The 12944-nt window shown below is 39.1% G+C and overlaps 1 protein-coding gene across 1 annotated transcript in view; it reads right to left on the minus strand.

The window, feature by feature from the left end:
- The window catches only part of LOC127445324 (VPS10 domain-containing receptor SorCS1-like), a 239462-nt gene that overhangs the window by 105298 nt on the left and 121220 nt on the right, over positions 1-12944 (minus strand). Inside the window, exon 2 of the mRNA XM_051705325.1 lies at positions 5687-5754. Within this exon, the coding sequence (XP_051561285.1) occupies positions 5687-5754 (68 nt within the window). The remainder of the gene's footprint in view (positions 1-5686; positions 5755-12944) is intronic.

Consider the following 12944-nt stretch of genomic DNA (forward strand, 5'->3'; position numbering starts at 1 on the left):
AAGGCTCAAGAATGACTTCTGTGGTCGTGGACATGAGCAGAGGCTCGAGAACGACTTCTGTGGTCATAGGCATGGGCATAGTCTCGGGAACGACCTCTGTGGTAGTGAGCATGGGCAAACACTCAGGAACGAGCTCTGTGGTTATGGACATGAGCAGAGACTTGGAAACGACCTCCATGGTCATGAACACTGGCAGAGACTTGGAAACGACCTCTGTGCTCATGAGCATGGGTAGAGACTCGGGAACGAGCTCTGTGGTCGTGGACATGAGCAGAGACTTGGAAACGACCTCCGTGGTCGTGAACACTGGCAGAGACTTGGAAACGACCTCTGTGGTCGTGGGAATGGGTAGAGACTTGGAAACGACCTCTGTGGTCATGGGCATGGACAGAGACTTGGAAATGACCTCTGTGGTCGTGAGCATGGGTAGAGACTCGGGAACAAGCTCTGTGGTCGTGGACATTAACAAAGACTTGGAAATGACCTCTGTGGTCGTGGGCATGGGCAAAGACTCGGGAACGACCTCTGTGGTCGTGAACATTGGCAGAGACTTGGAAATGACCTCTGTGGTTGTGGGCATGGGCAGAGACTTGGAAACGACCTCTGTGGTCGTGGGCATGGGCAGAGACTTGGAAACGACCGCTGTGGTCGTGAGCATGGGCAGAGACTTGGGAATGAGCTCTGTGGTCGTGGACATGAGCAGAGACTTGGAAACGGAAGCCTTTCCTCTCCTCCTCCTCCTCCGAACGGCCGAAGTATGCAACACAGGCTCTGGGACGGACGAGGCTGGCAATGCTGGCTCTGGGAAGAACGAGGCTGGCAATGCTGGCTCTGGGACAGACGAGACTGGCAATGCTGGCAGGCGTGGGCATTGGCTCTTTGGCCGTGGCTAGCGTGGGCGGTGGCTCGTTGGCCGTGGCAGGAGTGGGCCTTGGCTTGTTGGCCGTGGCAGGCGTGGGTGTTGGCTCATTGGCCGTGGCAGGTGTGGGTGTTGGCTCGTTGGCTGTGGCAGGCATGGGCGTTGACTCATTGGCTGTGGCAGGCATGGGCATTGGCTCGTAGGCAGTGGCAGGCGTGGCCGTTGGCTTGTAGGCTGTGGCAGGTGTGGGCGCTAACAAATTGTGAGGAAGGGTTTTTGTGGCCCTACGCACCGATATCAGTTGCGGATCATTCAACTTGGAGACAAGGGCCAAGAAGGGCTTCAAGCAGGGAGTCGCGGAAGGCAAGGTTATGACATGGCGTGGAACCAACTCAGACTTGACTGGGACATGGTGTAGAGCAGACTCAGACTTGACTGGAACATAGCGTGGAGCAGATTCAGACTTGACTGGGACATGGAGTAAACTCAAACTTGACTGGGACATGACGTGGAACAGACTCAGACTTGACTGGAACATAGCCTGGAGCAGACTCAAACTTGACTGGGGCATGACATGGAGCAGACTCAAACTTGACTGGGGCATGACATGGAGCAGACTCAAACTTGACTGGAACATGGCATGGAGCGGATTCAGGCATGGCTGACTCGAAAACCGGGATCGGGATTGAATGAGGAGGATCCGCTGAAGCGAACGTTTCTAATACCAGCGCAACATATTCCTCCCAAGTGTAATCTCCGGTCACCGGCAACTCCCTCCACTGGTGAGAAATAAATCCAATCTGATACATGGATTCCGAATGCAAAACAGACGTGAGTATTCTTGGACGGGGAAGTTTGCTCGGCTCAGCTGAATAAAGGGAGCCACTAGATCCATTTCGTGCAATCGGTTGTTCTGTTGCAATGAAGGAGGTCACAGGAGCAGGATCTAAACAAAGCTTCTTTAATAACAATAAAACAGAATACAAGGCAGGATAAATGTGGAAACAGGGCAAGACAGGAAACCAGGAAGTAAAACAAAAGTAAACAAACAGGACTGGAACCGGAGCATGAACAGGGGAGAAACATTAAAGAAACTACAGTGAATTGTGACATGTGTTCAACCTTCTGTAACGCCCACATCTACAAAACAGACACTCCCACGTCTGAAATAAACATGGAGATCTTTGTCCTGTCCGAATCAGTACATGAAATCACAGACGTCGTTTGATAATAAATGTAACTCAAATGGCATTTAGAAAACTTGTCCTGTATGAACAGGGCTTAAGACAGTAAATGACAATTTAGTCATCTTCTGCTGCTGGAATAAATTGTGACAGGTGCTTTAGAAGCCCAGAAACAGACAGACTTCCTAATCTCACATATCAAAAAGTTGCCATTGAAAATTATTACTCATTATTAAATAATGACATGTGATGCAATGTGTTTTTTTTCAAATGGTTTTAGCCCAGCGGCTACTCACACATACACAAAAAGGGATTCAGAAAAATAGAGAACAAAAGATATCCTACGACTGGTTGTTTTCATTCCCTGTTGTATGAAATGTAGAATATTGACAGCATTTGAAAAAAGTCTGCGGTGAAGTTGTGGTGTGCTTAATGAAACATTTAGATGTTCTTCTGTGTGCTAATGTGAAACTTGTGTTCGGATGAGACCTCACATTTTTAAAACATGTTTTTTTTTTTATTTTTTTTTTTTTTATATATATTTTAGAAGAGCAAAGACTCTCCAACACAGACACAAATACAAAGACTGACATGAGAGAATCAAAATATCTTATACCACTTTCAAGTGTGCAATCACAAGTACAACAGTGGGGGTGGGGGGTGGAATGATGTTTGGATGTTAAAGTTTCACAAACCTCATTTGACTTGCAGTTTGACAACACGAGTAAACTTCAGTGCAATTCTTACATCTTTAAAAACACTTTGGATCTTTAGCTTTTCATCAGCTTGTATTTTATTTATTTATTTTTGCCCTCTTCCCCTTGCATAATTCTAGCCTGAAGCTGTAAAAACAGCAGATTTTTTCCATTAAAGTGAAGGTTGATTCTAAAACAAAACATTTGGAAAGTGTATTTTTCATAGTTAGGTCAGGTCATGTTGTCACATGTGTATTAAATGTATGTCACTAACTACAGTTGGACAAAAAGAAGAGGTTTGATTTGTTTTGTGTGTGTTACCATTGACATGTTTTGCTGTTTCATTAATTGTTTTGTGCTTCATAATTGTTTTACTGTTTCATTTTGCTGAAAAGCCACTAAACAGCCAATAACAGGCTTTTTAATAGGTTCCAATTGTGACAACTTAATCCATGTAGTGTGACATCATGGCCCACTATAAGACATTCCTGTTTCTGCCTATAAAGAAATTTACTAAATAAAGAAGAATCATTGATATAGTTGATTGCAACTGTAACTTTGCTTTGACATAGGTGCACTTCAATCTAAGCCTAAGTGGAAAAATGACCCCTTTTTGTATGAGATAAGTGAACTCTTACATGATTAACTGCAGAACACACACACGTACAAACACAAAGGACGGACATCACAGAGAAATCCAATTACCATCTCCCACTCATCTAAAATGATTGGGTAGGTAACTACACTCCATATTGCTGTTTGATTAATCACCCTTTTGTTACCAGAATATTTTTATGCACGGTCACTAACTTCATTACTGAGATGCTTATTTGAACATACCACATTTCTAAATGAGAATAAGAGAATGAGTGAATGTGATCTATGTCATGAGCTCAGCAGGAACTTTTCCTGTCCTGCTTCAATACACAGTGCTTGGCCACTGTACTTCCGATGGTGACTGTCTTTCCAAGCAAAATGGCCACACAGTCTGCTGAGCATCACCACTCCAATCTGCTGCTGGTAGACGTTGCCAAATCTGCTGATCTGAGGCCAGTCATACAATTTGTTTAAAATTTGTGCAAATTTTAGGAATACTGATGTGCAAATGCAAAATACAGTGAATGCACTTTTTTTTGTCAAAATTATGAACGAAATTCTTAGACTATGACATGTCCCGTGACAGATGGGTTTAGATCAACTATGCTCAGATTCTGAGATTTCAGAAAACTGAGTGTGAAAATTGAAGTAACTGCAAAAACACACTATATCAAGTAACTTTGAAGTTATTTTCTCAGTTTTAGTGTTGCCGTAGTTGCTGCATTTCACCTTTATAGGGCATAATATGTCATCATTTACTCTCCCCCATTTCATTCCAACCCTGCATTTTTTGTGAAACAAAAAAGAGGACATCTTAGGCAGAGTGTCTGAGCTTCTGTTTTCCATACAATGAAAGAGTGTGGTGATTTAAACTGACAATCGGTCACATTCAATGACGTCAAACCAGGGGAGACATGCCTAAAGGCTCCATGCTTTAACTGTGCACAAGTGTGAATGAAATTTGAGAGCTCCAATGGGTTGATCATTATGAAATTTGGCATTGTACAGGCTGTCTAGATGATTGTGTGTACCAAATTTTGTGAGAATGGCCCACAAGTTGGCACTATAATGAGCTAAAATACGTTTTCACTCATAACTCTGAAACCATAAAGGCTAGTATATATATATATATATATATATATATATATATATATATATATATATATATATATATATATATATATTTCATCTGAATCCTTCAGTGCCACCAAATCAATATGTGATGTGAATTTCCATTTCCACAAGAAAACTTTTCTACCACTTTGATTTTTTTGACTACTTTTTCAAACTCATCCTAGGCCATTTGTCTGATTTGCATGTAATTTTGTATTTATCATCTAAAGATGCTCCTGACAAAAAGTTAAATAATTTTTTATTCGTTAAGTCATTCAGAAGATACTGTATATGCCAACACATTTTTAAGTGTGGCCTATAATGACTACATTCTTATAACACACACAACATTTCATCTATTTCCAATGCTATACAGCGCTATAACTTAAGAAAATCCTAATTGTGCAACTGTGATCAAAGAAGTTGAAATCTGACACCAAAGCAAATGTATCCACATTATCTACTCTTTCAAATTTGGATATTTTGGTCATGTTTTCTTCACATGTGCTTGGCCCCCAATAATTGCCTCTTGTGGTTATATTTATAATACATTTTTATTCCACCTAACATCTTATTCTAAGTTTTACGGAAACAAAAAAAAACAAAAAAAAAAACAGTATGAATGACTTGAGGGTAAGTAAATGATGACAACATTTTCATATTTGTGTGAAATATTTCCTTTTCCAGACAGACAACAAGAACATTTAAATGGATCCTGAAGAGGAGTATGTTAAGGTTTCTTTGAGTCAAAAGTGAGGTCTAGTTTGGTTTTTCATTCCTGTAGCTCAACATGTAGAACAAAGTTCTAGCAATGTAAAGGTCATTGGTTTGATTCCCAGGGAACATACATACTCATAAAATATACCTTCGCTTTTGATACAATTTTTGAAATTCATGACACTGCTTCTTTGTGTTGGTTGTGAAGCTCACACAGACACACTGCATTATTGCATCACATTCTTTAACCAATGTGTACCTCTTAATAGTAAAATAATTGATTTATTTTCTTCTTAAACGATTGTTCCAGGCAATACAGGTTAAACTCAATCTACAGAAATTGTGGCATAATGTTGATTATCAGCGAGGAACGAGTCCATTTTTAATTTATTTATTCAATTTTTTTGTGTAATGAACATGCCACAATTGCTGACGATTAAACTTCACTTGTTTTGAACCTGGATTGGACTGGAGTACTGTGCTATGAATATAAAGTTTGAAACCTTCATCTCTGTCCTTACCTCCATAAGGAGCTCTCAGTGACACTGCCCAGGTTGAAGTCATACAGTTTGGTCAACATGAGGATCACCTGCAAAAAATAAATAAATAAATAAATAATGAAAAAATAATAAAAAAAGACCACATGGTTTCAGTGTTTTGCCCTTATGCTACACCATATACATAATAAACAACCCTGGTGCACTGGTTCAGAAATGTGATCACACAATTCACAATAAATGATTGCACAGTTGTGTTGGACAGATTGCTTGCCAGCAAAAACAAATAAAAAATGGATGGATATGTTAGCTAAGAATTTCATTAAATTCTAGGATGGATGGACAGAATACAAAAATGAGTGAGACCAAATGAAAATAATTTGAGATTGGATTCTATTTCTTATGCAAAACAGAGACACCATCATCAAATTACCTCCTTGCAGAAGATTCCAATCCCAGTCTTTAAATCAACCCTTACTGATTTACTCATTTTATAAAACTGCTAGATAAATCAAACTATAAAAACTTCAAAATGCACAATTCCTCCCATCTCGCTGCTTTTCATCTCAGTGTAAAACAACATTAAATGATGCATCAGACTTCCTCCTTGAAACCCTAATGATTCATCTCCTCATTACTTAATCCTATCGTGCTGAATCTAAATACAGCACTGTAAATATACTTATATACTTATATACTTTATAACATTCTTAAGGTGCACAAGAGTGTGCAACTATGTAAGTCAAATTCCTTTAGGAAAATCAGAGACGGAAAAGAGAGAGAGAATTCATGCCTGGAGCGAAAAAAGTAGACTCATATAAACTTACAATCTATTTATGACTGATAATTCATACCTATATAAACCTCAAAGCCTTTGGAAGAAGTGCTGATCATTATGAGGTGAGATTTCATCGATTCTCTTAGAACTTAGTTACAATAACTACAATGTGAAAAAAAAAAAAAAAAAAATTCCTATATTAACCCTTTAACAGAGAATTTGTTTAGGGGCAAAGAAGTACAATGTTAAGCTATGATGGCAACGTTTATAATAGTTATTTTTAGATTGTTATTATTTTAACTACTTCAATAACATATTTGGAAATTAAGTTCAAGTGCAAGTGTATCACACATACCATTAAGGCTGTAAAGTTACTTTAACATTGCTTATTCATTTTCCTGTGAGTTATCAGCATAAGCTGTTTACAAGTGTACATCCTATTTTCTTAAAAAAAAAAAAAAAACAACAACAACAACACCCCTAAACCACTGATTTAGCTGTCCTCATTTACAAAGGCACTGGCTTGTTTCTCTGTGCATGGTAATTAGTCTTATTAGAGTTTTCACTATGTGCTGTTCTAATCATCCAGTCCTTTAAAAAAAAGAAGAAGAAAAAAAAAAAAGTTTGTACAGATATTTGCAGACAAAACAAAACAGCAACATAAACAGGTGAACTAATAATCTAACTATGTGTTTCAATGTGGACATGCAGTATAGAGCAGGTTCTGGTACAGCGCTTTACAGGTTAGATAAATGGTATAATGTTAAGGGGGTTAAGATCATTCACAGTGAAAATAAATAAATAAATAACACCTTGCAATAGCAGGTGCAGTCAAACTAAATTGTTCCCATCTGTGGCAATGAGACTAACACAGCAATTTCACATGTGAGAGAGGGGTGTAAAACTTATAAGGCCATCCAGACAAAATTCACTGACTTTCTTAACAAATACTGACATGCACCTGTGGCTTAGCTTTGCCAGGACCAAATTGCACATCTCAAACTTGTTGAAGTTTATTTTCCACCCCAAAACTCAAAGTACTCTCTATATACACCTAATTTATTACAGTCACATCTCTTGGCTACAGCTAAGAAATATGCTATATATATATATATATATATATATATACACACACACACACACACAGTTAACAGGCTTTCTTGACTCCTCATATTTCTTAGCTGTAGCCAAGAGATGTATTAAATACATTGATCAGCCACAACATTAAAACCACTGACAGGTGAAGTGAATATTATAGATTATCTAATTACAATGGCAGCTGTCAAGGGGTGGGATATATTAGGCATCAAGTTAACAGTCAGTTCTTGAATTTTATGTGTTGGAATCAGTAAAAATGGGTAAGCGTAAAGATCTGAGCGACTTTAACAAAGGCCAAATTGTGATGGCTAGACGACTGGGTCAGAGCATCTCCAAAACGGCAGGTCTTGTGGGGTGTTCCCGCTATGCAGTGATTAGTACCTACCAAAAGTGGTCCAAGGTAGGCCAACCAGTGAACCGCGACAGGGTCATGGGCGCCTAAGGCTCAGTGATGCGCATGGGGAGCGAAGGCTAGCCCGTCTGGTCCGATCCCACAGTAGAGCTACTATAGCACAAATTGCTGAAAAACTTAATGCTGGCCATGACAGAAAGGTGTCAGAACACTCAGTGCATCGCAGCTTGCTGCATATGGGGCTGCATAGCAGCAGACTGGTCAGAGTTCCCATGCTGACCCATGTCCACCACCAAAAGCGCAGACAATAGGCACGTGAGCATCAGAACTGGACCATGGAACAATGGAAGAAGGTGGCCTGGTCTGATGAATCACGTTTTCTTTTAGATCATGTGGATGGCCAGGTGTGTGCGTGTCGTGTACCTGTGGAAGAGATGGCAGCAGGATGCACCATGGGAAGAAGGCAGGCCGGCGGAGGCAATGTGATGCTCTGGGCAATGTACTGCTGGGAAACCTTGGATCCTGGCATTCATGTGGATGTTGCTTTGACACGTACCACATACCTAAAAATTGTTGCAGACCATGTACACCCCTTCATGGCAACGGTATTTCCTGATGGCAGTGGCCACTTTCAGCAGGATAATGTGTCCTGCCACACTGCAAAAATTGTTCAGGTGTTGACTAGGCCTCCAAATTCCCAAGATCTCAATCCGATTGAGCAACTATGGGATGTGCTGGACTAACAAGTCCGATCCATGGAGGCCCCACTTCGCCACTTGCAGTACTTAAAGGATCTGCTGCTAACGTCTTGGTGACAGATACCACAGGACACCTTCAGAGGTCTTGCGGAGTCCATCCCTTGACAGGTCAGAGCTGTTTTGGTGGCATGAGGGGGACATACACGATATTAGGCAGATGGTTTTAATGTTTTATAATATCTATATCCGATAATAACAAGCCTTTGATACTTACAGTGGTTAATTTCTGCTTTTTCTACTCACGCTTTTTTGTGCTTTTTCTAGTGCTTTTTATTGAAAGGGTGCATGTAGGTGTTATGACCATACGTAGTTTAAGAGTTGTCAAAGATGTTCAAAGATTTAAAAGTAATTTTATTGTTATTTACTGCATTATTTGTAACCAATTTAAAAGAGAGAAAGAACTGTGTTTTGTTCTTGCTAATTTGTTTTACGAGATGGGCAGTATTAATCATCAATAAAATTACTGTAGAAAATGTTCATTGACTAAGGGTTTTTCTTTTATTTCTTTAATGATAACAAATATAAGATGAAAAAAGTCAGAGTAAAATTGACTCAAATTAATGAATATGACATGATAAAAAATTGACTAAGGGTGCTTCTCAAATGGAAGGCTGCAGCCTAGTTAGGCTGGATATTTCAGCTGCCACGTCATCAAGCACCATCGAAATTGTAAGGACCCCTGAAAGGCTGCCCCATTTCGCAGCCTTCATTCGCCATATATTAGAGGATGCACAATCCCGTGCACATGTCCCAATTTATCATTTTTTTTTTTTAAATATTGAAAATTTGTTCTTCTGCATACTATTGCACAACTGCACTGCCCTGGTTTCTTCCTCCATATCTACGAAGAACTTATAGAGGATCAGTACAATTTCCACATCTGTCATCTACGATGCCGCTTGTTCTTTCTTCAAAGCTTTCGCACAGTGACCGTGGAGGCGGAAACCTTTATGACGTAGCCATGCGCACTTACTAGACTGTCTCATTCTAGCACTAAATGCTGAGGAGGAGCCTAGCCTACAGCCTCAGAAGAACTGGTCTAGGAGGGACACAGCCTAACTAGGCTGCATACTTCCGATTGAGAAGCACTTTAAATTAAAACAACATTTTCGTAAATTGATAAACTATGACTAAAACATAAAACTGTGTAAAATGAACTAGATATGGGAAAAAGACAAACATAGGCCTACTAAGCATGTAGAGGGGGTTGCACTCTGTATGCGGCAGGTGGACAATATACAGCATCGTAAAATAAAATGCAACAAAATATTGTTTTATATGAATGTACACACACCATCGCTGCCGCTCACCGTCTGTCCACAGTGCCCATCTATGACTTTGGGGGCTGCTCAAAATTTTTCTGTGCCAGAAGAATGTGCTAAACGCCACTTGTTAGTTCATAGTCCACATAGTTTTCATTAAATTAGAGACAAAAATGGCTTTTGGAGAGACACAACATACTGAATAGCCAGTTTTGTTAGTATTCCGAGTCAGGCTAGCTAGCTAACATTAGCTAACTAAATAGACAGTTACTATAACAAACTTTGGTGAACATTCCCAGACAGGCTAGCTAGCTAACATTAACAAACTAAACAGACAGTTACTAAGTAACAACATAGGCTACTTTGGTTAATATTCCCAGTCAGACTAGACAGCTAGCTAACATTAGCAACTAATAGACAATTACTATAACAAACTTTGGTGAACATTCCCAGTCAGGCTAGCTAGCCAACATTAGCAAACTAAACAGACAGTTACTAAATTATTTAACATACTTTGATTATCATTCCTAATCAGGCTAACAAGCTAACAGTAGCAAACTAAATAGAGAGTTACTATGTAATTTGTAATGTTACAAAGCTGACTAGAAAACAGAGACCTAAAATTTTACCAGATTTACCAACATGTGATACATTCATTGGTTAATTAAATAAAGATGTAGTATTCTATTTAAATTATTTATCTTCATAGAGGGTGCTTTCCATTCCGAAGGGCTCATCCCTATGCCCTAATCCCTTCAGAGTGTTTACCCTCCAGAGTGAGAGTTCTGAAGGGTTTAAGGGTCGATCAGAACACAATTAAACATCATCTGTCCAAGCCAAAGGAGCCACTGCCATTGCACAAAGGTTGACGCTAATGACCATCACCTGCACCTAATCAGAAATATTTAAACATGATTTTGCCTTACTATTAACTATTTTCAGAATGCAAACCAAAAAGAAATGCTTTACATTTTTTTTTTTTTTTGAATTTATGAAGAAATGTAAGCTTCATGTCTAAATATTTTTTTTAAATTTATTTAAAAATTATGAACCAAAAATAAAAATAATTTTATGTATATCTATATCTATCTATCTATCTATCTATCTATCTATCTATCTATATATATATATATATATATATATACACACACACACAAATGTACAGTATATGTTCAATTATTAAGTAAATAAAATGCCACTGTGTATATTTCTGTCATTTCAACTCTTTTATTAGAATAGAATAATGGCTCAAGTGAATTTACAGGAAAATTACACAAGAAAAAGCCAGTTTCAAACAGAAAGCCAGGGGTTTAAATGTTTTTATTTTAAAAAGTTCATTATAATAATTAAAAGCCATAAACTACAGATTTTTGCTTATAGAACCAGAGTGTTTAGAGGTGCAGCTGGTTTAATTTACAACAAACCTGCAGATTTGACATATGGTTCGGTTCTGGTCCGCATGGCAGCGGTGTACATCAGTTGAACCCTACAGAAATGGCCCTTTCGAAGTGCCCTTCGAGGCCGCTATTTATGAGCCCTTCGGTTCGGAATGACCCTTCAACATGGTGGCCACAATCGTTCCCCCTTCTAAGTGCCCTTTGGAGGCGGATTTATCCCATTTGGAACACAGGGAGAGTGTAAAGTTAAAACTTACCCATCTTCAATCTTTTTTAAAAGTTGACTTTGAACTTAAACTCACACATATAGAACAACAATGCAATAACTGTGTGATAACTGTTTTTTGTCCAACCTGTGACACTACGTGGCATGACACTTCTCATCCTGTCTCAACCCCCACATTTGTGATTGGAAAGGGATTTGTAAGGGAGGGAACTTGCAATGATGGGTTTTCTTAGGACACTGTGGGCTGCCCCGAAGGGCTGATTGCAAGTGCATAACGCATCATTTTCCTTGTGTGTACATGTGTATATACTGTATTTTAGCTGTGTTTAACGGCCCTACCCTGTGTCTGTTTGAGGTCAATATCTTATCTCTGGATGAAGTCTTTTACAGCAGCAGAGCGGTAAACATTACCTGAAGGGCAGTGGGCTCACACAGGCCCTTCTGTCTGCTACATATGGGGAGTGTTGTAGGTGGCCTTGCTAGTGCCAGCTACTGTCAGGTGAACTCCTACCACAGTGTGCATATGTCACGCAACACAGCTTGCCAATTAAACTTGGTAATGCATCGCTACTCTATGCCATTGGCCCAGTGGAGTCTTTACAGATACAGTCAATTAGATTCACACTTTTTCAACCATATAGTGAAAGATTACTGTATGTGTACCATATGTTTTGAAAGACATTCATGCTGCTCTCAGATACCATGCGTACAGCGCTGAGATATCTCTTAAAGAGTGGGACATCTGGAAAGCATTGTATTCTATTTATTTTTGTGCAAACACCTGAATTTAAAACCAGGGCTTCATTTTTATTGGATTTATATGGAAAGGCACACTCTCCGCATCGAGAACCGTTTGGCCCAATGGTGGAAATGTGCCTATAGTTGCTGCTTAATGTAATTCTACAGGGCCTCTGTAGATCAGCTTCTAGAGCATTGTGCTAGCAATGCCAAGGTCATAGTTTGACTCCCACACACACACTGATTTGAACAAAATGTATTCATTGAATCCATTGTTGATGAAGTTGATGTAGATCAAAAATGTTTCTGCTTAATGCATAAATGTTAAGGTAACATCCAACATGGATACATTTGGGGGGGGGGTCACACTACACCTCGCACTTCATTCACTCTGAAACGCAAGTTGATGTGAAGAAATTTCGTACTACACTGCGTACCAAAGTTTAATTTAATTGGTTTTATAATATGAATAATCATTTATGTCAAATAACCATACTGTACCATTGCATTCACAAAGCTGCATTAGTTTAACCATACTTAACCATACTACCGTTGTATTGTTTAGTATGGTGCTGTCTTTTTACAATTTAAATGTGGAAAATTCATTGTATGTTTGCAAAAAGTTTAGTAGCAGTTAAAGATCATTAAATTTCATATCAGAACTACTTTAGAG

Source organism: Myxocyprinus asiaticus, chromosome 8 (assembly GCF_019703515.2).
Source record: "Myxocyprinus asiaticus isolate MX2 ecotype Aquarium Trade chromosome 8, UBuf_Myxa_2, whole genome shotgun sequence".
Classification (NCBI taxonomy): Eukaryota; Metazoa; Chordata; class Actinopteri; order Cypriniformes; family Catostomidae; genus Myxocyprinus; species Myxocyprinus asiaticus.